The sequence below is a fragment of the Suncus etruscus genome, chromosome 7 (assembly GCF_024139225.1).
Source record: "Suncus etruscus isolate mSunEtr1 chromosome 7, mSunEtr1.pri.cur, whole genome shotgun sequence".
Classification (NCBI taxonomy): domain Eukaryota; kingdom Metazoa; phylum Chordata; class Mammalia; order Eulipotyphla; family Soricidae; genus Suncus; species Suncus etruscus.
This window is the reverse complement of record NC_064854.1, coordinates 54,653,262-54,676,095: the sequence shown is the minus strand read 5'-3', so window position 1 is coordinate 54,676,095 and position 22,834 is coordinate 54,653,262. Positions and strand designations below refer to the sequence as shown.

Below are 22,834 nucleotides of genomic sequence, written 5' to 3'. Positions count from 1 at the left end.
GCATTTAACTGGGGTGAGCTTGGGGGAAAATAAAGCTCTAGCTTGGCTTATGCTTTGAACATTCGATCCTCAATGCTGTGGGCAGTTGGAGCCTTTATTGTCCCTAAAGTGTGGCCTTTTCATGAGGAGAGTGGTCAGTGGTCATCTCTGTAAAGAAGAATTCTGGGTACTTATTCTGGAGATAGGAGACAATAGTGGAAGGGTATTGGGGTGTTGAAATAGCAGTGGCGGGATTGGTGGTGGGATTGCAGTTGTGAGAGAACCACTTCGGTCCCATTATAAACTCTGATGCCTCAGTTGGGAGCAGGGGATTGGTTTGGGGGCCATATTTGATGGTACTCAGGGCACCATGCTCAGGGATCACTCATGGTGGTGTGGTATTCAGGGGGGTCCAAATGGGGTGCTGGGGATTGAACCCAGGCCAACTATGTGCAAGAACACTGCTTACCTGCTGTACTATTTCTCTAGCCCTGTGATACCTCAATTAAAAAAAAAATTAAAAGACTGCAGGAATTCTTAAAAATCAGGGAATCTGGGCTGGAGAGATACCACAGGGGGAGTGTGCTGGCCTAGCATGCAGCCAACCCAGGTTCGATTCCCAGCATCTCACAGGATCCTCTGAGCGCTGCCTGGAGTAATCCCTAAGTGCAGAGCCAGGATTAAGCCCTAAGCAAAGTTGGGCGAACCCCAAAAGAGACAGATAAAAAGTGAAGGGGGGATAATAATGCCCCACCATCCCCTCCCAAGAGCTGCTAACTGGTGGACATGCAACTCTCCCAGACCACAAACCAGTGCCGTAGGGGGTCAGGAGCTGTTACCAGTGCACAGCTCAGCTCCTGACCCCCTCGCCCCTTCATGTTTCTTTCCCGCCTATGAAGACTCTGAGTCTCATTGGCCCTGTGGTTCTGTGCTGCTTTCTCTGTGTCCAATGTAGCTGACAGAAATGGGTGAGTGTCATTCAGCAATCTCCCCCTTCCCCAGAAACTAGAGCAGCCAGTCTTCCTTTGCGGTTGGGTTGTTCTTCTTCCTTGAAATGTTTCCTAAATGGCTTCATGGGGAACAGTCTTCAGTTCAGTGTGTGTTGACTGATTCTATATCCATGTCTTTCTTTCCTGAAGCCCGAGAACAATCTTTTTCACCACTGTAAGTTCTGTCAGGCCACTTACATCTCGATCAGTGTAAGAAATACTGTGCTCCTGTACTGTTTGCTGCCTTCCTCCTCCCCAGTTACAGATATTGTAATTGTTTTAGTCTCAAAAAATAACCTTGATTTTATTTTTCTGGCTTTCATAAGCAACCTTTGGATATTAATTATTGTTTACTTTGTTTTTAGTTACAGATGAGGACACAGTAAAGAGATATTTTGCCAAGTTTGAAGAAAAATTTTTTCAAACCTGTGAAAAGGAACTTGCCAAAATCAACACTTTTTATTCAGGTGAGCAGATTTGGAGGAGAAGAAGCCCATTCATGTCTTTGTTCAAGCTTCTGGTCAACATTTCTAATTGGGGCCTGTTTCCACCACCAGCACCCAATCCACCACACTAGTGGGGAACTAGAGAAAAGTCTCCTGTGTGTGATCACTGCTACACATGAAAACTGCAGAAGGTCTAGTTTATTCTTTTTCTACGTTTTTTTTGGGAGGGATGACTTTGAGCCTAACTGTAAACAGGTAGTTAGATCACAAGGAAAAGATACAGCTGCTTGGTTTATAAAGACAAACTGGTTGTTTTTTTTGTTTTTGTTTTTTTTTTTTTGGTTTTTGGGCCACACCCGTTTGACGCTCAGGGGTTACTCCTGGCTATGTGCTCAGAAATCGCCCCTGGCTTGGGGGGGGACCATATGGGACGCCGGGGGATCGAACCGCCGAACCGCGGTCCGTCCTATGCTAGCGCTTGCAAGGCAGACACCTTACCTCTAGCGCCACCTTCCTGGCCCCTAAAGACAAACTGTTAATAACAGTTGCATTTTATTCTTTTTTAACAATAAGACAGGGGCCGGGAAGGTGGTGCTAGAGGTAAGGTGTCTGCCTTGCAAGCGCTAGCGTAGGATGGACAGTGGTTCGATCCCCCGGTGTCCCATATGGTCCCCCCAAGCCAGGAGCGATTTCTGAGCGCATAGCCAGGAGTAACCCCTGAGCGTCAAACGGGTGTGGCCCCCCCCCCAAAAAAAACACACAATAAGACATACAGACAAATTAAGACAAGTTACAGATAAATGTTTTACATATTGTGTATATCAAGTATCGAATACCTTTCATTTAAATTTGAATGAAAATTTTACTTCGCCTTACTGCTTACATTTTACTTTCTGAATTTATTCTTAGTTATTTACATATTTATTTTTATTTTTTGGACTAAACTTTGTGGGTGTCAGGGCTTACTAATGCTCAAGGAACCATATGGGTGCTGGGACTGAACCTGGGTTAGATGAATGCAAGGCAAATGCCCTGCTCACTCTAGCTCCTCTGCTTTATTTTTTAAATGCTGGTTTACCTCCTGAATTCCTTTTGTGACCACACCCCCATATCAGGTTATAATCTCTGGTTTGAAAATAGAATATGAGTTGGCTTCTTTTCAGAAACGAACCTGGGTTCTTGAGAATATGGCACTGTGAGCCTGGAGCTTCCTTTTACTCTGTGTAGTGGTAGCAGCATTCAAGTATATCTTGATGCCATCACTGAGAAGGTAGAAATTGGTATTCCAGATGGATTTTTAGACCAAATCATGAAGTGATGGGTAATCTGAAGACTTGAAGGACAGAAATAGAATTTGACACCGTACTTAGTATTGTTTTTCTCATTTGCCACCTTCTCCAAGACACATTGTTTTCTAAACAACAGTCCTGGACACTGGGGTACATGAAAAATTATAGGGACCAGAGTGATAGTACAGCAGTAGGATGTTTGCTTTGTATGCGGCCAACACTGGACAGAACCAGTTTGATTCCTGGCATCCCATATGGTCCCCCAAGCCTGCCAGGAGCGTTTTCTGAGTGTAGAGCCAGAAATAACCCCTGAGCGCTGCTGGGTGTGACCAAAAAACAAACAAACATAAAGAAAAGTTACAAATAATGCAGGGATATGTTGAAACTACATTACATCTCAAGATGAGGAGTACACAGGCAGGTGGACATTTTTAAGTGAGACACAATCTTTTTTTTTTTTTTTTTTGTGGTTTTTGGGTCACACCCGGCAGTGCTCAGGGGTTACTCCTGGCTCCATGCTCAGAAATTGCTCCTGGCAGGCACAGGGGACCATATGGGACGCCGGGATTCGAACCGATGACCTTCTGCATGAAAGGCAAACACCTTACCTCCATGCTATCTCTCCGGCCCCAGAGACACAATCTTGATTGAAGCTCTTTCAATTCTCCAAACAAATACTTGATCTCAAAGCCAGAGAAGCTGAACATAGTGAGCACTACTAATACATGAGTAGACCCTTTTCTTGCTGGTTCTGGAATCGGCTGCTGATGTTATCTGTGAAACAGTTTGCTTCACTCTTCCTAGGCATTCAGTGCCCGACTTAGAAAGTGAGCATCGTGGTCCCCTATCTGCTGAGGGGGACTTCCAAAATGCAGGAATCAGAAGCTCTGAGCAATGTTTGAGAAAATCTGGTGTAATTCATCACATTGCTCCTTATTTTTCACTAAAGACTTTAGTTTAAAAGATGGTAATACAGGGATCAGAGCGATAGCTTTCTTTTGAGTTTCTGTAATAGTTTCTTAGTGCCATTGAAGGACAGCGGAGTTGGAAATAAAGTAAGAAAACATGAATTAAGGCAGCTAACAGTACATACATAGTATATGTATGTATTTTATGTATGTATGTATGTAATACATATGTATGTACTGTTCATAATACTTTTTCAGAAAGTATTGATCGGTTTCTGTTAAAATCAGTGAGAGCTCAGCTTTTTCTCCTTCCCTATTTTCTTTGTAAAGCTGAGAAGAGGGGGGACATGGTTGTGGTCATGGGGTAACAGTTTCAGGGCATCATCTTCCCGAAAAGCAGATGAAAGTCAAACTCTTCTTTTTTTTTTGGGGGGGGGGGGTCACACCTGGCAGCGCTCAGGGGTTACTCCTGGCTCTATGCTCAAAAATCACTCCTGGGGGCCGGGAAGGTGGCGCTAGAGGTAAGGTGTCTGCCTTGCAAGCGCTAGCATAGGACGGACCGCGGTTTGATCCCCCGGAGTCCCATATGGTCCCCCCAAGCCAGGGGCGATTTCTGAGCGCATAGCCAGGAGTAACCCCTGAGCGTCAAATGGGTGTGGCCCAAAAACTAAAAAACAAACAAACAAAAAAAATCACTCCTGGCAGGCTCACAGGACTATATGGGATGCTGGAATTTGAACCACCAACCTTCTGCATGCAAGGCAAATGCCCTACCTCCATGCTATCTCTCTGGCCCCAAAAGTCAAGCTCTTACAAATGTTAGGTGACTGTCCAATAAATGAGTCAGAAAATGAAACTATCTGGGTTATAACGTGCATTTTTCAGGTACAAATAGGACATTATGGAATAGAAACTAGAGACCACACACAGACATTTCTTTCCTACCAGTTGTTTCATTGTTAAAGATGATTTGCAGTATGAAACATGGTGTTTTAGACATTTGGAAAATACTGTGGAAGTTGACAAGTGTTAACATTTTAGGTAATAATTACCTGAAATTAATTACCTGAATTACTGGTCAAAGCTGTGTAAAAATTATGTGAAGTGTAACATGACCACTTAAAATGGTTCTAACAGGCCACATTTTTTTAATTTTACTTTTTTTAGTGGGTGGATTTACTTTTTTTATTTTATTTTATTTTATTTTATTTTATTTTTTTGGTTTTTGGGTCATACCAGCAGTGCTCAGGGATTCCTCCTGGCTCTATGCTCAGAAATCGCTCCTGGCAGGCTCAGGGGACCACATGGGATGCCGGGATTCGAACCACCGACCTTCTGCATGAAAGGCAAACGCCTTACCTCCATGCTATCTCTCCGGCCCCATGATTTACTTTTTTTAAAAGGCAAATCACTTCTGACAGGTTAAGGAGACTATATGGGATTCTGGGGACTAAATCTAGGTCAGCCACATGCAAGGCAAGTCTCCTCTACACTGTACTGTCACTCCAGCTCCATGATTTTACTTTGCATTTCTAGTTACACTGAGGTCTAACAGTTGAATAACGCAGCAAGAAAAGTAAACACCATTAAGAGATCTTAGACCTAAAAAGGGGCGGGGGGCGGAGAGATAGCATGGAGGTAAGGCATTTGCCTTTTTTTTTTTTAAATATAATTTTTATTTTTATCATAGTGGCTTAGCCTTTTATGCAGAAGGTCTTTGGTTCGAATCCCGGCATCCCATATGGTCCCTCGAGCCTGCCAGGAGTAACCCCTGAGCGCTGCCAGGTGTGATCCAAAAACAAAAAACGAGAGAGAGAGAGAGAGAGAGACAGAGAGAGACAGAGAGAGACAGAGAGAGAGAAAGGGAGGAGAGAGGAGAGGAGAGAGAGACAGAGAGAGAGAGGAGAGAGATATATCTTAGACATGAACCTTATTTTAGCTTTCAGTTACGTAACTGATAGCTTTGCTAATTTTGAAGGTGACAATTTTGGATAACACTCTTCATTTAAATCTTTTTGGGGTTTTTTTTTTGTTTGTTTTGTTTTGTTTTGTTTTTTTTCTGGCTTTTGGATCACACCCGATAGCACTCGGGTTACTCCTAACTCTGATCTCAGAAATTGATCCTGGCAGGGTCGGGGGACCATTTGGGATGCCAGGAATTGAACCCAGGTCCGTCCCTGGAATGCCAGGAATTGAACTCAGGTTTGTCCCAGGTCGGCTGCATGCAACGCAAATGCCCTTCTGCTATGCTATCTCTCCGACTCCTAATTTAAATCTTGATGTCTTCGAGATTCATCCACATAAATGAGTGACTGTTCTGTCTGAATAGCTAGCAGGAATCAGTAATTCCTCATTCTTTTTTGGGGGGGTTGGATGGGGGAAGGCACACCTGCTCAGGGGTTACTCCTGGCCCTTCACTCAGAAATCACTCCTGGCAGGCTTGGATCATATGGGATGCCCAGGATCGAACACAAGTCTGTCCTGGGTCTGCCAGGTGCAAGGCAAATGCTCTACCGCTGTGCTATCACTCCAGCCCCACCTTATTCTTTTTCGATGGCTACATACTATTTCATTGTACACATTTAACCTTTAAAAATCAGGCAAGTTAGTTTTTGGACTCCTTGTAGCCACACTATTTCACATTTTCTCTTGTAATACCTTCCTTTAAGCTCTGCATCTCCTCTGTGGAAAGAAAAATAGCATAAAGATTTTCCAGGGAGGAGAACCTGCAAGGTAGAAAGCAAGGATTACTCATAAACATGTTTCTTCTTCGGTGCTACCTATTGGATGTAATCACTTTTCCTTGGAAGATCCAGGACCTTTCTTGAGTAATCAAATGGTGGCATCCCTCAGAACTTTCACCAACCTCTGTAGCTTGACAGTTTGCCGGCTTGTCTCTGCTTCCTCACAGAAAAGCTTGCGGAGGCCCAGCGCCGGTTTGCCACTCTTCAAAATGAGCTGCAGTCCTCGCTGGATGCACAGAAGGAGAGCACAGGTGTCACTACGCTGCGGCAGCGCCGAAAGCCAGTCTTCCACCTATCCCATGAAGAACGTGTCCAGCATAGGAACATCAAAGACCTTAAACTGGCCTTCAGCGAGTTCTACCTCAGTCTTATCCTGCTGCAAAACTATCAGGTACTGGGGAGCCAGACCCTGGATCAAGAACCACGCCTTGTAGTGACAGGGAAAGTGCCAGGCTTTCTCCAGAGCACTTTGCAGTGACCAGCTCAGATCTTTTTGTGCCATTACTCTTTCCATTGCATTTTGAGGTTTCTGTTCTGATTGACCACAAATCCAATGTCAAAGGTAACCAACAGGGTGAACAGACTTCTTGGTTTTGAAAGTTTGTGTGGTAAACTCTTTTATGTACAATATTAAAGAGTAGATTCTAAAGTGAAATTATGATGTTTTTAATCATATGAGAGAAAAAATCAGTTACAGAAAATATTCATAGACTAAATATTGAAACTGGTTTTCCCTCTACTTCCTACATAGTAGAGAAGAAATAGCTACTTCAGTCTTTTGGAAAAGCAGAGCCAGTAAATGTGTTCAGTGCAAATGAATTTTCTGAGAGTATTCTTTTGATCAAAGAATTAACAGTATATAATTTTTTGCAGACAGTGGTTCATATAAAAATAAAAATAAAAACTTCTTGGAGTGGGAGCATAGATATAGTAAAGGAGGTAAGGCACTTATTTTGCATGCGACTTCATGGAGTCATGGGCCAGTCTCTGTCAGGATCAGCCCTGGGCACTGCCATCATGTCCCTCACCCCCTAGAAATGAGAATGACTTGTGCTGGTGAGAACACAGTACCCGAGGTAAGGTCCTTGCTGTGACTGTAGCCAACCCAAGTTTGATTCTTACAGCACAGAGTCCTCTGGGCACCACCAGGAGTGGTCTCTGAGTACAGAGCTTTAGAGTAAGCCTGAGTCCTATGCTATTATGACCAAAAGCTGTACAAAGTGAAAATTACTTGAATTTAGGACTTAGGGGAAGTCACTGCAGCACTGTAGTAACAGGGCTCTTAGTTCAGTTAGTTTACCTTAGAAGGAGTAAATGAAGGAAGAACAGAGTCCTTTTACGAATAATGTCTTTATGGACACAATCTTTGTCCTGTTACTGTCACTGCACAGTACTATGTATTTTCCCTGCTAATGTGTGGCGTATTTATAGAAGTGTCTCTTTTTTCTGTAGAATCTGAATTTTACAGGGTTTCGAAAAATCCTTAAAAAGCATGACAAGATTCTGGAAACCTCCCGTGGAGCAGATTGGCGGGTGGCGCACGTGGAATTGGCCCCGTTTTATACATGCAAGAAAATCAACCAGCTCATCTCTGAAACTGAGGTGGAGTCATCTTGTGCCCCGGATTGTTGCAATAACAGCCTGTTGTAATGCTTCCCGTGCCTGCTTTTCTCTCATTTCTACCCCTCTTTCAGAATGTAGATACTTTTTCTTTTTCTAATCTCCTTCTGCTGACTTTGAATCCTAGTATTTTCATGAGTTTTCTATGCTATGTCAGTCAGAGGTTGTCAGAGTACCATGTATGTGTACATGGCTCACTATTGGCTCATGCATGACTCTGGGGTAGTGTGCATCAAATCCAATCCTCTTTCTCTTTAGGCTGTGGTGACCAATGAACTTGAAGATGGTGACAGACAAAAGGCTATGAAGCGCTTACGTGTCCCCCCCTTGGGTGCTGCTCAGGTTCGTATTTGCTGCCTGTTGATTGGCTGGTTTTGTCTATTGAACAGTCAGATCAGACTTTTTAGCTAAACTTAGTCCTTATTCTTTTCCTTCAAAAAAAGTTTTCAGGGCCCGGAGAGATAGCACAGCGGCGTTTGCCTTGCAAGCAGCCGATCCAGGACCAAAGGTGGTTGGTTCAAATCCCGGTGTCCCATATGGTCCCCCGTGCTTGCCAGGAGCTATTTCTGAGCAGACAGCCACAGCCAGGAGTAACCCCTGAGCAACGCCGGTGTGGCCCAAAAACCAAAAAAAAAAAAAAAAAAAAAAAAAAAAAAAAAGAAAAGAAAAGAAAAGTTTCCAGCCCAATGCAGGAGTGATGATCACCATTTTGTTTTTAAAAAATGTTGCATCATAATGGATTATGTCTTCCCACTTTTCTCTGATTATTTATGTATTTCTTCTCTTGTTAATACATACTAACTACCACACGAACCAAACTTTTGGTCTCACTAAGTGAGTTAAGATTTTTATAGGATCGGGCTGGAGCAGTGACGCTAGAGGTAAGGCGTCTGCCTTGCAAGCGCTAGCTTAGGATGAAACGTGATTCTATCCCCCCCGCGCCCCATATCGTCCCCCAAGCCAGGAGCGATTTCTTAGCGCATAGCCAGGAGTAAACCCTGAGTGTCACCGGGTGTGGCCCCCCCAAAAAAATATTGAGTGAGGAAATTGTAATATTTACATGGAAATACAAAGTACCAGCAAAAGCCAAAACAACCAAATAAATATGTTCAAAGGTTAACATGCCTATCAAGCTTTTTGTACAGCCACAGTAATTAAGATAATATAATATTAGTGTCAACATAGGCAAAAAAAAATCAACTGATCAGTATAGAGTCCCAAAGTAGACCAATAAATAGATGAACAGAAAATATTCAATAAAGGTGCAGAGGGGCCGGGTAGGTGGCGCTGGAGGTAAGGTGTCTGCCTTGCAAGCGCTAGCCAAGGAAGGACCTCGGTTCGATCCCCCGGTGTCCCATATGGTCCTCCCAAGCCAGGGGCGATTTCTGAGCACATAGCCAGGAGTAACCCCTGAGCGTCAAACGGGTGTGGCCCAAAAACCAAAAAAAAAAAAAAAAAAAAAAAAAATAAAGGTGCAGAAGCATGGCATGGATCAATCCAGCTAGCACTGGATCAATTGCTTTTCATGAGCAGGCCAGCTCCCAGCACTATGTGGTCCCTCAGCAGTCAAGGGTAGCCTTCAGCTGCAATCAGCTAAGACCCACAGAACAAAGCAAAAAAGATGCAAAAGCAGCTCAGTGGAAAGGGTTAGACACTTCAACAAATGATTCCGAAGCCTCTGGTGCAAAAACAGTTTCATCTGTGCTTCAAAAGTCATGCAAAATTCAAAATAGTGCAGACCAAAATAAAAACCTAAAATCATAAAATCAGGGAGGGACGGGGGACAAACAGAGGCAAGCCCAGGTAGGTGACTTTATCTTAAGAGTTTCTTAAAGTGACACCAAAAACATTACATCAGAATTTCACTTTTTTTTTTTTTTTTGGGTCATGCCCAGCAGTACTCAGGGGTTACTCCTGGCTCTATGCTCAGAAATCACTCCTGGCAGGCTCAAGGGACCATATGGGATGCCGGGATTCGAACCACCATCCTTCTGCATGCAAGGCAAACGCCTTACCTTCATACTATCTCTCCGGCCCCCAAACTTCACATTTCCATTGACGGGAGAATAAATAAAAAGCAAAGGAACAAACTAGAGAAAATTGTTTACAAAATACTCGTGTCTAATAAAGGCTTGTTCCTGCAGAATCTCAGAATGCAATAATAAAACATACAACCCAGGACTGGATGTGGGCCTTTGTGGTAAAGCCCACACGTGGGCCCCTGTGTTCAGGTCCCAGCCTGGCCAAAACAACAAACAACAAAAACAACAAAACATACTGCTCATTCTAAAACATGCAAAAGATAATTGGGTAGTAAATATGTGCCTTAAAGATCAATAAAGGTTTCACAGTTAGGTCAATTAGGAAAATGTGAATTAAAACCACAGTGAACTGAAGCACATCTATTAGAATGACTAAAAAGAGAAGGATCGACAGATCAAGTGTTGGAGAAATAAGAACTGCGATATCATATACTGCTGATGAAATGTAAAATGATACAGCCTCATTACAACACAGTTAGGCTGTTTCTTAAGCTGCTTCTGCTGCATAATACAGCCCTTAACACACAGGTGTTCACCCCAAAGACAAACATGTTTTTATTATGTGGCCTGTACACAAATGATCGTAAACAACTTTATCACAGCTTAAAACTGGAAACAACTGGAAATTAAGCTTCCTTATTCAACAAAACACTCGTAGGGATATACCCCAGGAACACAAAAACAATACAAAGATGCCCTTTGCACTCCTTTATTCATCACAGCACTATTTACAATAGCCAGAATCTTGAAGCTACTCAGGTGCCCAAAACAGTGGCTAAAGAAACTATGGTACATCTACACAACGGAATTCTAGCAACTGTTAGAAAAAAAATAAGTCTTGAAATTTGTTTATACATGCATGGACATGGAGATTTGGCAGGGGAGGGGTTTGGGCCACACTCAGCAGCACTCAGGGATATTACTCCTCGAAGGCTTGGGATCCTGGGGATCAAACCTGGTTCAGTCCTGGGTCTGCCCTGTGCAAGGCAAACGCCTTACTGACTGTGCTATTGCTCCAGCCCAGATGTGTAGATTATGCTGAGAGAAATGAGTTAGAGGGAGAGGGATAAACAGAATAATCTCACTCATCTGTGGGATATAAGGAAAATAAAAGACAGAAACAATAGAGATGAAGATTATTAGGAGGACCACTCCATAGTAGGAAGCTTGCCACAAAGAGCAGAGAGTGCAGTTAGAGTAGAAAAGGGTATACTATATGCATGGCTCCCCTTCATTAACAGTAGTGCATACCACAATGTCAAAAAAGTGTGAAGCAGGTGGGGAAGAGGTGGGTGGGAGGAAAGAGAAAGTGTTGACAGTGGTGATGGGAAATGTGTACTAGTGGCGGTGGTTGTATATTGTATGACTAACTCATTCATGAACAACTTTATCTGGGGAAAAATCTTTGTAATCAGTGTTTATAAAAAACATTTTTTAGGGGGCCGGAGAGATAGCATGGAGGTAAGGTGTTTGACTTGCATGCTGAAGGACGGTGGTTCAAATCCCAGCATCCCATATGGTCCCCCGTGCCTGCCAGGAGTGATTTCTGAGCATAGAGCCAGGAGGAACACCTGAGCGATGCCAGGTGTGACCCAAAAAAAAAAAAAAAAACAAAAACATAAAACAATTTTTTTTTAAAGTTTGGGGCTGGAGCTGTGGCGCAAGTGGTAAGGCATCTGCCTTGCTGGCGCTAGCCTAGGAGGGACTGGTTCAGTCCTCCAGCATCCCATATGGTCCCCAGGCCAGGAGCAACTTCTGAGCACATAGCCAGGAAGTAACCTCTGAGAATCACCAGTGTGCCCCCACAAAAAGGGGGCGGACATGAAAAAATACAGAATCATTTGCCTAACTAATTCTCATTATTGGAAAGTAATTTTTAAATTACTCTATATAAACTGGATTTGCAAATTTTTTTAATTTTTAATTATGAGAACAAAGATGCAAAGAAAGATGACAAGGTAAAGTTACAGTGGAAGGACAATCACCCATAAACAGAATTCTCAGAAATCCCCTTGCTGATATCTGAACTTTGAACTTTCAGAAAAGAAAGATAAAACAGAACCCATGTACAATTTGTCCCACAAGCCCCCAGATTGTAATACATAATATTTCTTAGCAGCACACAAAGCAATCTAAAGCCATAAAACTTATGTAACTCCTTAAACATTGAAGGCAAAGTACTTTTTTACATTTCCATGCACATGCATATTAGTTTAAGTTAACCTCAAAAGTTTAAGTGGATTGTTTTTCTTAAGGATTAGAGTCAAAGGAGCACAGTAAAAATGGTGTTAGAGTGGCAATTATTGTTTGCATAGGCCCACCAAACTATGAGGGACATGGAAAGGAAAAGCCTGGCCTAAATACAAGGAGACCCTACCCCTGAAGTTTCCTGGCATAAGACCAACTCTAGGCTCCAGCCAAACTAGTTTGTCCAATCCAAGTCATTGTCTCTAGTGCCATTAACTTTTATTTTTCACACAGTCTCTGTTGTTGGTGGTATCATGTTTCTGTATTAAAGATCCTGGAATCTGCATATCCTACATTGCAGTCAGGATGGTGTGGAGTGTCCTCTCGTTTCACCTCACAATTAAAGGGCAATGCAGAGAGCCCTGTCCTGTAAGCAGGTCGTTGTTGTTGTCAAGTCTTCTTAGTGTTAAGGGAAGTCTCTTTTGAGCAGGTCGATGCCAGAGCAGTGGTAGGGTCTTCCCTGGTAGAGGATTGCTTCCAGATGTTGTTATAAAAATCCTTGGATATTTTGTAGATAGCTTCCCTGGTTCAGGGGTGAACGGAGGAGGATGCCCATTCTTCTGAGGCCTGTGCCTGGTCATTATATCAATGTTCAGGGTGTAAGGTCCCATTGCACTACAAGATTTGTATGTTCCAATCTCTTATTAGATAAGAACTTATTTGTATGTATAGTATTTTCCCATTTTAATGTGCCTGTCAAACAAGGAACAATGCCATGTGGCGTTATCGGCGCATATGGGGGCTGTAAGAACAAGTCCAACAATCCCCATGACATGGTTCAATCATAAGCATTAAACTGAGGGACTCTTTCACCAAAATTCCTTATTGAATAACTCACAAAGAGAAAAGATAAGAAGTGGGTAGAAAAGTCAATGTAAAAGAATATTTAGTAAGAGTTATAGCTGTCAAAGAAAATACACATAAAATATTCAAGATATGTGTCCATCTTATGTCTTTTGAAATAGTTGGGGGTTGTTAAATCCAATGCATGACTTTGGTCTGTGATTAGGACTGTGCAGTACTGAAGTTAAAAAGAGTAAATGTGGGGTACTGATGGTTGGGGGTGAGAGAGTTAAGGAGTAAAAATGAACTTTGTAGGGGTGTGCGAAAGGGCAGACTTTGTTGGGGCAGGAGGTTGGTCTTGGTGCCTAACAAGTTAAGAACTGAGGGTAAAGAGGGTTAATTAAGGGGAAGATAACGAATCCGGATTGGGAAATGAAGGAGTAGAAGGGGCTCTGGTGTGGGGGAGGGGCAATATATCAGAGGGGCTATATACATTGTATAGATGAATTGTTTATAGATTGGGCTTGGCAGTCAGAGAGGACCACTGTATAGGAAGTCACGTCTACATATACACTGATTTTAGAGACCTATTTGAATGTTATCCAAATCTAGGGCATTCCATTTTTTTCCCTAGAAACAATCAAGAATTAAGAACATTTTTGGGTGAAGTTAAAAAGTATGTGCCCGCGCACTTTTGAACATGAATACTAGTAAGAAAAGAACCTCTGAATGGGGTCCAGTATGCATACGACAGGAATTTATTTCCCCAACCCTTCCCCTCAGGGCCCGATTCACAAGGCCTAGCCCTGAAGACCAGTCTGGCGTGGGGGAATCTAAGTCCCCTGGACTAAGTGGTCAGCCCAGGGGTCCTATGGCTAGCTGTCCTGCCCAGAGCCCCCAACATACCAGTGGAAGACACCAAGAAGTCCTGGCATGTGGAGTCTTCTTGGCTTTGCACATTCTTTTTTTTTTTTTTTTTTTTTTTTTTGGTTTTTGGGCCACACCCGGCAGTGCTCAGGGGTTACTCCTGGCTATCTGCTCAGAAATAGCTCCTGGCAGGCACGGGGGACCATATGGGACACCTCAAACCAACCACCTTTGGTCCTGGATTGGCTGCTTGCAAGGCAAACGCCATTGTGCTATCTCTCCGGGCCCGGCTTTGCACATTCTTAACAATAAAACTTTCACAGACCCAGGTTCAATCTCCAGCATCTCATATGGTTCACTGAACCTGTCAAGAGCAATTTCTCAGTGCAGAGCCAAGATTAACTAACCCCTGAGTGCCCCCGGTGTGCCCCCCCCCAAAATAAGAATAAAACTTTAAAGTGCTTTAAAAAAAGTGGGAACAACCCAGGAGTTAGCCAGTGGTAAACAGTTTCTGGCACGTCCATACAATAGAAGACCATTCTACCTTAAAAAAGGAAATAACGGACTGAAGATATGTTATAGCAGGCAGGGTATGCACTGTGCATGGTACCAGCTTAGGTTTGATTTCCAGCACCAGGCACTTCAAGGAGATTCCCTGAGCACAAAGCCAGGATCCAGTCCAGCCTGTGCTCATGGGCCTCAGAGACCCTGCAAGTGGTCTTTGGCCAATAGTCTAATCCTTGGACCAAGGTTATAGTGCTGCTCAGACCCTGCAGTGTTAGGGACCACTTAGGACACCGGTGTTCTGGGACCTCCTGGCTTCATCCAATAGTGCTCAGGGCGCATTGCATACCTTAATCTCTACCCTGTCTCTCCGGTGCCAAGTCTGCTTGTTTTTATCACTGCCTTCAATGGTTATTCATTATATCAAGTATCTACTGAGTGGTACTGGCTGACAAAAGAAAGGCATGTGGCTTGTAAAGTGAAATTTTACACCTTAAGTCTGTCATGTGAGAAAATTTATGTTGATTATCTAATAACTCAGATTTCTGTAAAATAATTTCAAAAACCAGAATTCTGGAACTGAGTTCTTGGTTGCAGAATTCTAAGCATTCAGAGTATGTATAGCTTTTATGGTAGAACGTTGAGGCCTCTGCCACTAATTTACCTGTACTATAACTTGTGCTAAATTCACTGTTCAATCTTTAGCTCTATTCCCCCAGTGTTCTTTTTCTGCCCACAGCCTGCACCAGCATGGACTACTTTTAGGGTTGGCCTATTTTGTGGAATCTTCCTTGTACTGAACATTACCCTTGTGCTTGCCGGTAAGTAGTTTAATTTTTAAATTAAATTATTCTTACTAATATGCTTTTCTCATGTTCTGTTCCTCCATAAGGAATTAAGCTTGTAACAAAAGCTACTAAAAGAAAAACTTTTTTCGAATTGATTTCCATTCTTATTCATGATAAGGATTTGATTAGTCATTGCTCACCCCATCCCCAGAGAATCTTAATTCTTTAAAATATTACTAGTTTGGAGGTCAGAGAGATAGCAGCATGTAGGTTGCTTTCCTTGCACACACTCAATCTCTGGTGCCCTGAGCCTGTCAGAAAAGATACCTAAGTGCAGAGCCAGAAGTATCCCCTGAACACTACCTGGTATGGCCCCCAAAGAGAAAACAAACAACAAAAGATTGATTACCAGTTGCACATTGTAAAATTATAACCCAATTTATAACAGCTTGTAGAGAGGCTTTTGCCTGTCTTTGAGTGGGAGATTGGGACTCTCCAGACATAGGCTGAGGTCTTTGTGGTGCGAGAAATTGAGCCAGGGTCTGGTGCATGCAAGTTCTTAACCCTGGAACTATCTCTTGGCCATTTATCTAACAGCAAAATTGTTTTTATTTGTACTTTTGTGTGTGCATAATAGCTTAAGCTTTTTATTTTGTATTGATTTGTTTGACAATTATACATTAGGGATGATTTTTACAATACTATTAATATTGATGCTTTTTTTGTTGGGGGGGGCAACACACGATGACGCTCACGGGTTACTCCTGGCTATGCGCTCAGAAATCGCTCCTGGCTTGGGGGAACCATAAGGGACACCAGGGGATCAAACCGCTGTCTGTTCTAGGCTAGCGCAAGCAAGGCAGATGCCTTACCGCTTGCACCATCGCTCCAGCCCCTAATATTGATGTGTTAGACTTACATTGGTACTACATAACACCATCCACCAAAGTCACCATTGACAAAGTGACAATATTCCTCCCCGTACTGTTGTCCTAAGTCCCCCCTCATCCCTCTCAACCCCACCTCTATTCAGTACTGCAGGCAATATCTTAGAATCTTTGTTTCTTTATTTTCTAACTTATTGCTTTTGTTTTTATAATCACAGCCTGAGTAAGAGCTAAGAGTAAACATTGAGCATGGTCAGATATGGCCCCACCCCATCCCCAAAATATAAATTATATATACCACAAGAGAGCACCAGATCACTAAGCACATCAGAAAAACAAGTGATAACTTTTCAGCTTGAGCTTCTGGAGAAATTTTGTGGAACAAGACAGCCTTTATGCCAAACACCGATAGTATCAAAAGCCGTTCCAAGGAATGGGAGCAGATAGAGATGATTGGGCTGGAGTCGAGGGACCTGGGAGGAGGTAGAGGGGATCTTAAAGGAAGAAATTGATGGCTCCAACTAGAATAAAGGAAAGTAGATGAGAAAAAAACAATGTCTGAGACCAATTCCTAGAGGTCATCTTACGAGCTTAAGTAAACCATATACTGCATAAATAGAAAGTGTGTAGCGTTAAGTAGTGAGAGTTGTTCTTTCTCAATGACACATCTTAGTCATGTGGAGATGACTGGTGATAATTGAACATTGAAGAAGGCACAAAGGAAATCATTGCATTTTAATGTGCACAGATTGAAAATAGGGTTGTTATTTTTTTAAACTCAGATAATTTGGCTTTTTTCTATTTGGTTACTATCCACTTTTATGAAGACGGTCTGGTTTGATTTTTAATTTGTTGTAGTTCATGTGTTATAGTGTTGTGTGTGAATGTTCTCTCACCTTAAAAACCTTCTTGACTGGATCTTTGTGTGTCTGTGTGTTGGTGGTGGAGGGGGAGGCAGAATAAATAAAGCCAGCTGTCTGTTCTCCTCTATCTCCCTGCGGGTTCTGAAAAGATAACAAGGCTGAGATTTGAGAGAGAAACATAGTGGTAATGCATGTACAAGCATGATTCATTCTTTTAAATGTTCACTTCACAAAATAGGCATAGTGCTGTGGTCTCTCAAGGGGATCTAATGTGATGTTTAATAATCTGAAAAAAATCGTATATTCCAGATGGTTTCATGGAGGTAGAAAGATACCTGTTCAAAGTTCTAAAGCTGGTACTAAGGCACCATTTTTGGTTTGACACAAATATAAGTTTGGTCAGTTAAGGTATAAGATAGCAGGCCCTTGTAGATTAGTGCCCAAGTAATAATTGTTGAAGTCTCTCTCTCTCCCTTTTTTTGGGGGAGATCACACCTGGCAGCATTCAGGGGTCACTCCTGACTCCACACTCAGAATTCATTCCTGGCAGGCTCGGGGGACCATATGGGATGTCGAGATTCGAACCACCAACCTTCTGCACGCAAGGCAAATCCCTTATCTCCATGCTATCTCTTCGGCCCCTGTTGCAGTCTTTTTTAAGGATAATTTTTTTTTTCCCATTTAGTCACCTTGAAATTAAGTCTAATTCATGATCAGGTTTCAGCACTTGGTCCCTTTACTGTGTCCACTTCTCTCTATCAGTGCCCTCCCTCCCCTATTTTCCTGCAATATACTGGTCTGCTTCTGTGAGAGGTGCTTTTAGTTTTTGCAATGTGGTTTACAATACTGCTGCCAGCAGGATTTCATAGCTGACACTTTGCCACCTTCCAGCACTGCCTCCTTTCCCATTAAATGCTTCCCTCCACCATCAGTATCACCCCCTCTCTGTCTTATTGCCCAGCCCCATGTTTGCTACTGAAGACCAGTTCTCATGTTTTTAGTTTTCATTGTCTTTGAGTATTCATTATTCTACCACTATGTTTCTTTATATCCCTTGTATGAGAGAGAACATTTGTGTCAATGTTTAGTGGATAATTTGTTGGTGTGCATTAAAAATGTTTTACTGTAATTACATTGATGAAACTTTTATATCTAGGAATTTATCTTGAAAACATACCCAAACATGGATACAAACATATATGAAAGGAGGGTATTTATTCATCATCATTTTGTTTATAATGGCAAAATCCTCAAATCCACCTAATTGGACACTGTGTAAATGAATATTTCTCACATAGCTCCCTCCAGGCCCCCAGAATATTCCAAAGGGCTATAAGTGAAACTAAAATAAATGGGGGCACAACATGAACGTAGGGGCCAACCAGTAGGAAGTTGGAAGGGGACCACATGGAGAAAAGGTTGTGAAGCCCTGCTTTAAATAAATCATAACCCTATGTGATGGAATGCCATGAAAATCCTGGACCAGACAAATGAAAGTGGCACAAGACTTTTGTGAACTGTTTGGCATTATCTGCCAACATTAACATAGACTCTGTTGTTTGTATCCTTTTAATTCTATTGTGGATGGGGAGAAGGAAAGAAAAATCCTGACCAGATTGAACAAAAGATGCTATTTGTGGACTTGCTTTCATTATGCTTGAAGTTGCCTTTTGATAATGTTAAACTCAACTGTATCTTGTTTTTATTTTCCCCCCAGACTGTAACTTGTTGCAGAACTGCTCAGTTATATGGCAATTCTGTGTTTAATTTTCTACAGTACCATCAAGTTGTTTTTACTTCAATAGCTACAGAGTCTGTTTTCTCCCCAACACATGGCTCACACTTCCAATTTGGGAGTGGTGGGTAGGGAAGCATGCTTCTTAAAAAAAAAAAACAAAAAACTTGCTATCTTAATGGAGAGGAAACAGAATATTGTTAATGGTTTTGATTCCATAATGACTAATGTTTTTGAGCATGTTTTTTACTTGCTTATTGGCTCCTTGTATATTCTCTTTGGTAAAATGCTCGCATACTCTTAAATTAGGTCCCTTTCAGACAATTAATACACTAAAGTTTTCTACCATGATAGTTGGCCTTCACTTTTTTTTTTTTTTTTTTGGTTTTTATGTTACACCCGGCAGCACTCAAGGGTTACTCCTGGCTCTACACTCAGAAATCACTCCTGGCAGGTTCGGGGGACTATATGGGATGCTGAGATTCAAACCACATGTCTTTCTGCATGCAAGGCAAATGCCCTACCTCCATGCTATCTCTCTGGCCCCAAGTTGGCCTTCACTTTTTGGGGAATGACCTTTGGTGCACAAAAGCTTTTAATTTGGTGGGGGCTAGGGTGCCTGGGCCACACCCAGCAGCAGTCGGGTTACTCCTGGCTCTGCACTCAGAAATCACTCCTGAAAGGCTCCGAGGACTATATGGGGTGCCGGGAGTCAGACCCAGATTCATCCCAAGTTGGTAGCATGCAAGGCAAATGCTTTACCACTTTGTTCAGCCCCAAAACTTTTAATTTTGATGAAAGTTCAGCTCATCGCCAAATCCAAGATGTAAGATATACCCTCTGTTTTAGGTTCTGGGGTTCTAGCTCTTATATTTAGGTCATTGATTCAGTTTGAAATAATGCAGTGTGGTGTGAGATAGGGGCTTACCTTCATCCTTCTGCATGGGAATATCCAATGTTTGTACCATCATTTGTTTAAGAGACTTGTTGAAAATCAGTCTGCCATAAATCTACAGATTTAGTATAAGATCAGTTTGGGCAGCATTTTTATTTTAATAGCAAGTCTGTCTTCCAACCCATGAGCGTGATTGTTAATCTTTTTTCTTTTTTTTTTTTCTTTCGGTTTTTGGGCCATACCCGGCGGCACTAAGGGTTCTGGCTCTCTGCTTAGAAATCACTCCTAGCAGGCACGAGAGACCATATGGGATGCTGAGATTTGAACCACTGGGTCGGGTACTTGCAAGGCAAACGCCCTACCGCTTTGCTATCTCTCTGGCCCTTGTTTCTTTTTCTTTTTTTTTTTAACAACCTTATACCTCTGTAAATGTATAAACTTCACTACAATATGGATTTCCTTTTCCAGAAGTACTTTACAGTACGTTTTTCCACCTTCTTAGTTAAATTTATTCCTAAATGAGGCCCATGGGGGTTGTTCAGAAGGCTGGAGTGGACATGTGACACTCCAACTCAGGGCAGCCTTTTGCACTGCTGGGCATCACCAAGAAGGCCAAAATAAATATTTTTAAGTAAAAGTTTGTTGCATTATTTTGTATGCTGTTGCCATTGTAATTCTTTGGCAGGGCAGGGCAGAGGAGGCAGTCTGGTTGTCTCCGGATCATTGTCAGAGATTCTCACAAACTGGGCAGCCCAGTGCCAGAGCTGACCATGAGCTGCTGCTCCAGCTCTGTGGTGACAGGGACTGAGCCTAGGCTGGGCACATTGGACCTGTACTTCCTCCAGTGCTCCCAGAATTTTCTCTTCTCCCTTTTTCAGGCTGTTGTTTGCTGACATCCTCAAACACTGCTGGATCTCCTGCGTTGACTTGTGCCCTGCCACGTAGCTGAATTTGTCAGCTCTGGGTGTTTATTTGTCCCAACTGTTGTCCTGCATCTAGGACCTTTGCATAGGAATCAGGATGGAAAAACAGACCTGGTTTTCCTTTATAACTGCAAAACTAACCTGGCTTCCTTTCTTACTTGTTACTTACAGACTGTTCTTCATATTCCAGTTATGGTCATCCTTTAAAATTGTTCATCTCTGGGCCAGGAGCAGAGAGGGGAGGGTGCTGGCATTGCATGTGATGATCCAGGTTTCGTCTCCGGCATCTCATTGGGAACCCCAAGTGCACCAGGAGTGATCCCTGAGCACAAAGCCAGGATTGAGCCCCAAGCACAGCCAGATGTTGCCCCCCCAAAAAAAATTGTTAACTTTTCCCCTACTTACATACAAGACCTTACATTCATTGACTTCACATATGAAAGTAAAAGCTTCACTCTTGAGGCTGTGCTACAAAACTCTGCCCTGGTGGCACCTGAAGCTCTCATTCATTCCCAGTCACCTGGGTGTTTTCCCTGTTCCTGGAACAGCCCAGTCTCAGAGCTGTCCTTGTCCTTTGTGTACTTTCCCTCTCCTTCGCTCCAGCTCTCCACATACTCACATGATTCATTGTTCCCAACTTCCGGCAAATGTCAGGGCCGCCGTGAGAACCAGATCAGCCCCCTAAAATAGCACCAGATATCATCTGTGATCTTTTGATCTCACTGTTGTGCATCAAAGCTTTGATCTCTGACATTCTACAGAACAAGAGCTTGGAAAAACAGCTCTTCTGTCTGTTGTTCATTAGTAAATTCCTACATCTCATATTGCTTTCATATGGATAATAGACACTGAATTAATGTGTCTGGGAAAAATAAAGTTTCTTCAAGAAAAATAGATATATTCTGAGTGTGCATAATGGGCCAAACATTGCCTTAAGCATTTATTTTGTTCAAATTTAATCTTTTTAATAAACTTAAGAGAAGGGTTATTTACCTCCGAAGATCAACAAGGAAAGTGAGACTTGGGAGAATTAAATAATTTGCCCTTAGTTTAACTAGGATTTGAAATCTGGCCTGTAGTACTTGCTCTAGAAAAAAGGCGGCTTCCTTTTAACTTTTATATTATTGAATATATAGTATATATAAATGTATAAAGATAACCATGGGGCCGGTGAGGTGGCGCTAGAGGTAAGGTGTCTGCCTTGCAAGCACTAGCCAAGGAAGGACCGCGGTTCGATCCCCGGGCGTCCCATATGGTCCCCCCAAGCCAGGGGCAATTTCTGAGCGCTTAGCCAGGAGTAATCCCTGAGCATCAAATGGGTATGGCCTGAAGGAAAAAAAAAAAAAAGATAACCTAAGTGGGTTTATAGGGAATATATGATTAACATTTATGTGAATTACATTAACAGTACATTTTAGAGCTATATGAAAAAACTGGCACTTTATCAACCAAATTGAATGCTTAGTACATGGCGAACTATCTCAAAGTAAGGCATTGAGATTCTGACTTTATAGATTTTATCACATCTGGCCCCTAATTAAAAATAAAATTTAGGGGGCCGGAGAGATAGCATGGAAGTAAGGCAGAATTTCATGCAGAATGTCAGTGGTTCGAATCCCGGCATCTCATATGGTCCCCTGAGCCTGCCAGGGGCGATTTCTGAGCACATAGACAGGAGTAACCCCTGAGCATCATTGGATGTGCCCCCCCCCCCAAAAGAAGTAAAATTCAAATTACGGGCTAGAATAGATAGCACAGCAGAGAGGATGCTCGCCTTGCACATGTCAACCTGGTTTGATCCCCACATCCCATATGATTCCCTCAGCACCACCAGGAGTTATTCCTTAGTGCAGAGTCAGGAGTAAGCCCTGAGCATCTCCAGGTGTGGCCTAAAAACAAAGTCAAATTTGAGAGAGACTGGGAGATAGTCTGAAAGGCTGGAGTACATGATTTGTTTGGGTCAAGCTTGACCCAAACCCCACATTTATTCCTCAGCACTTAAAGGACCCCCAAGCACTGCTGGTTGTTGCCCTTGTCTCCGAAGCAATTTTTTGTTTTTGTTTTTGGGCCATACTCAGAGCAAATTTGAATTGAGAGAGAGAATAAACCATTTCACACAAGCAAATGTGAATAGTAAATTTGCTTTAAAACAATTTTTTTTTGGTTTTTGGGCCACACCCGGCGGTGCTCAGGGGTTTCTCCTAGCTGTCTGCTCAGAAATAGCTCCTGGCAGGCACAGGGGACCATATGGGACACCGGGATTCGAACCAACCACCTTTGGTCCTGGATCGGCTGCTTGCAAGGCAAAAACGCCGCTTGGCTATC

General features: G+C 42.6%; 1 protein-coding gene across 1 annotated transcript in view; it reads left to right on the top strand.

The window, feature by feature from the left end:
- XPR1 (xenotropic and polytropic retrovirus receptor 1) overlaps nucleotides 1–22,834 on the top strand; it is a 169,049-nt gene that overhangs the window by 106,631 nt on the left and 39,584 nt on the right. The window contains exons 3-7 of the mRNA XM_049776466.1: nucleotides 1,334–1,435; nucleotides 6,523–6,746; nucleotides 7,808–7,957; nucleotides 8,234–8,317; nucleotides 15,158–15,239. Of these exons, the coding sequence (XP_049632423.1) occupies nucleotides 1,334–1,435; nucleotides 6,523–6,746; nucleotides 7,808–7,957; nucleotides 8,234–8,317; nucleotides 15,158–15,239 (642 nt within the window). The remainder of the gene's footprint in view (nucleotides 1–1,333; nucleotides 1,436–6,522; nucleotides 6,747–7,807; nucleotides 7,958–8,233; nucleotides 8,318–15,157; nucleotides 15,240–22,834) is intronic.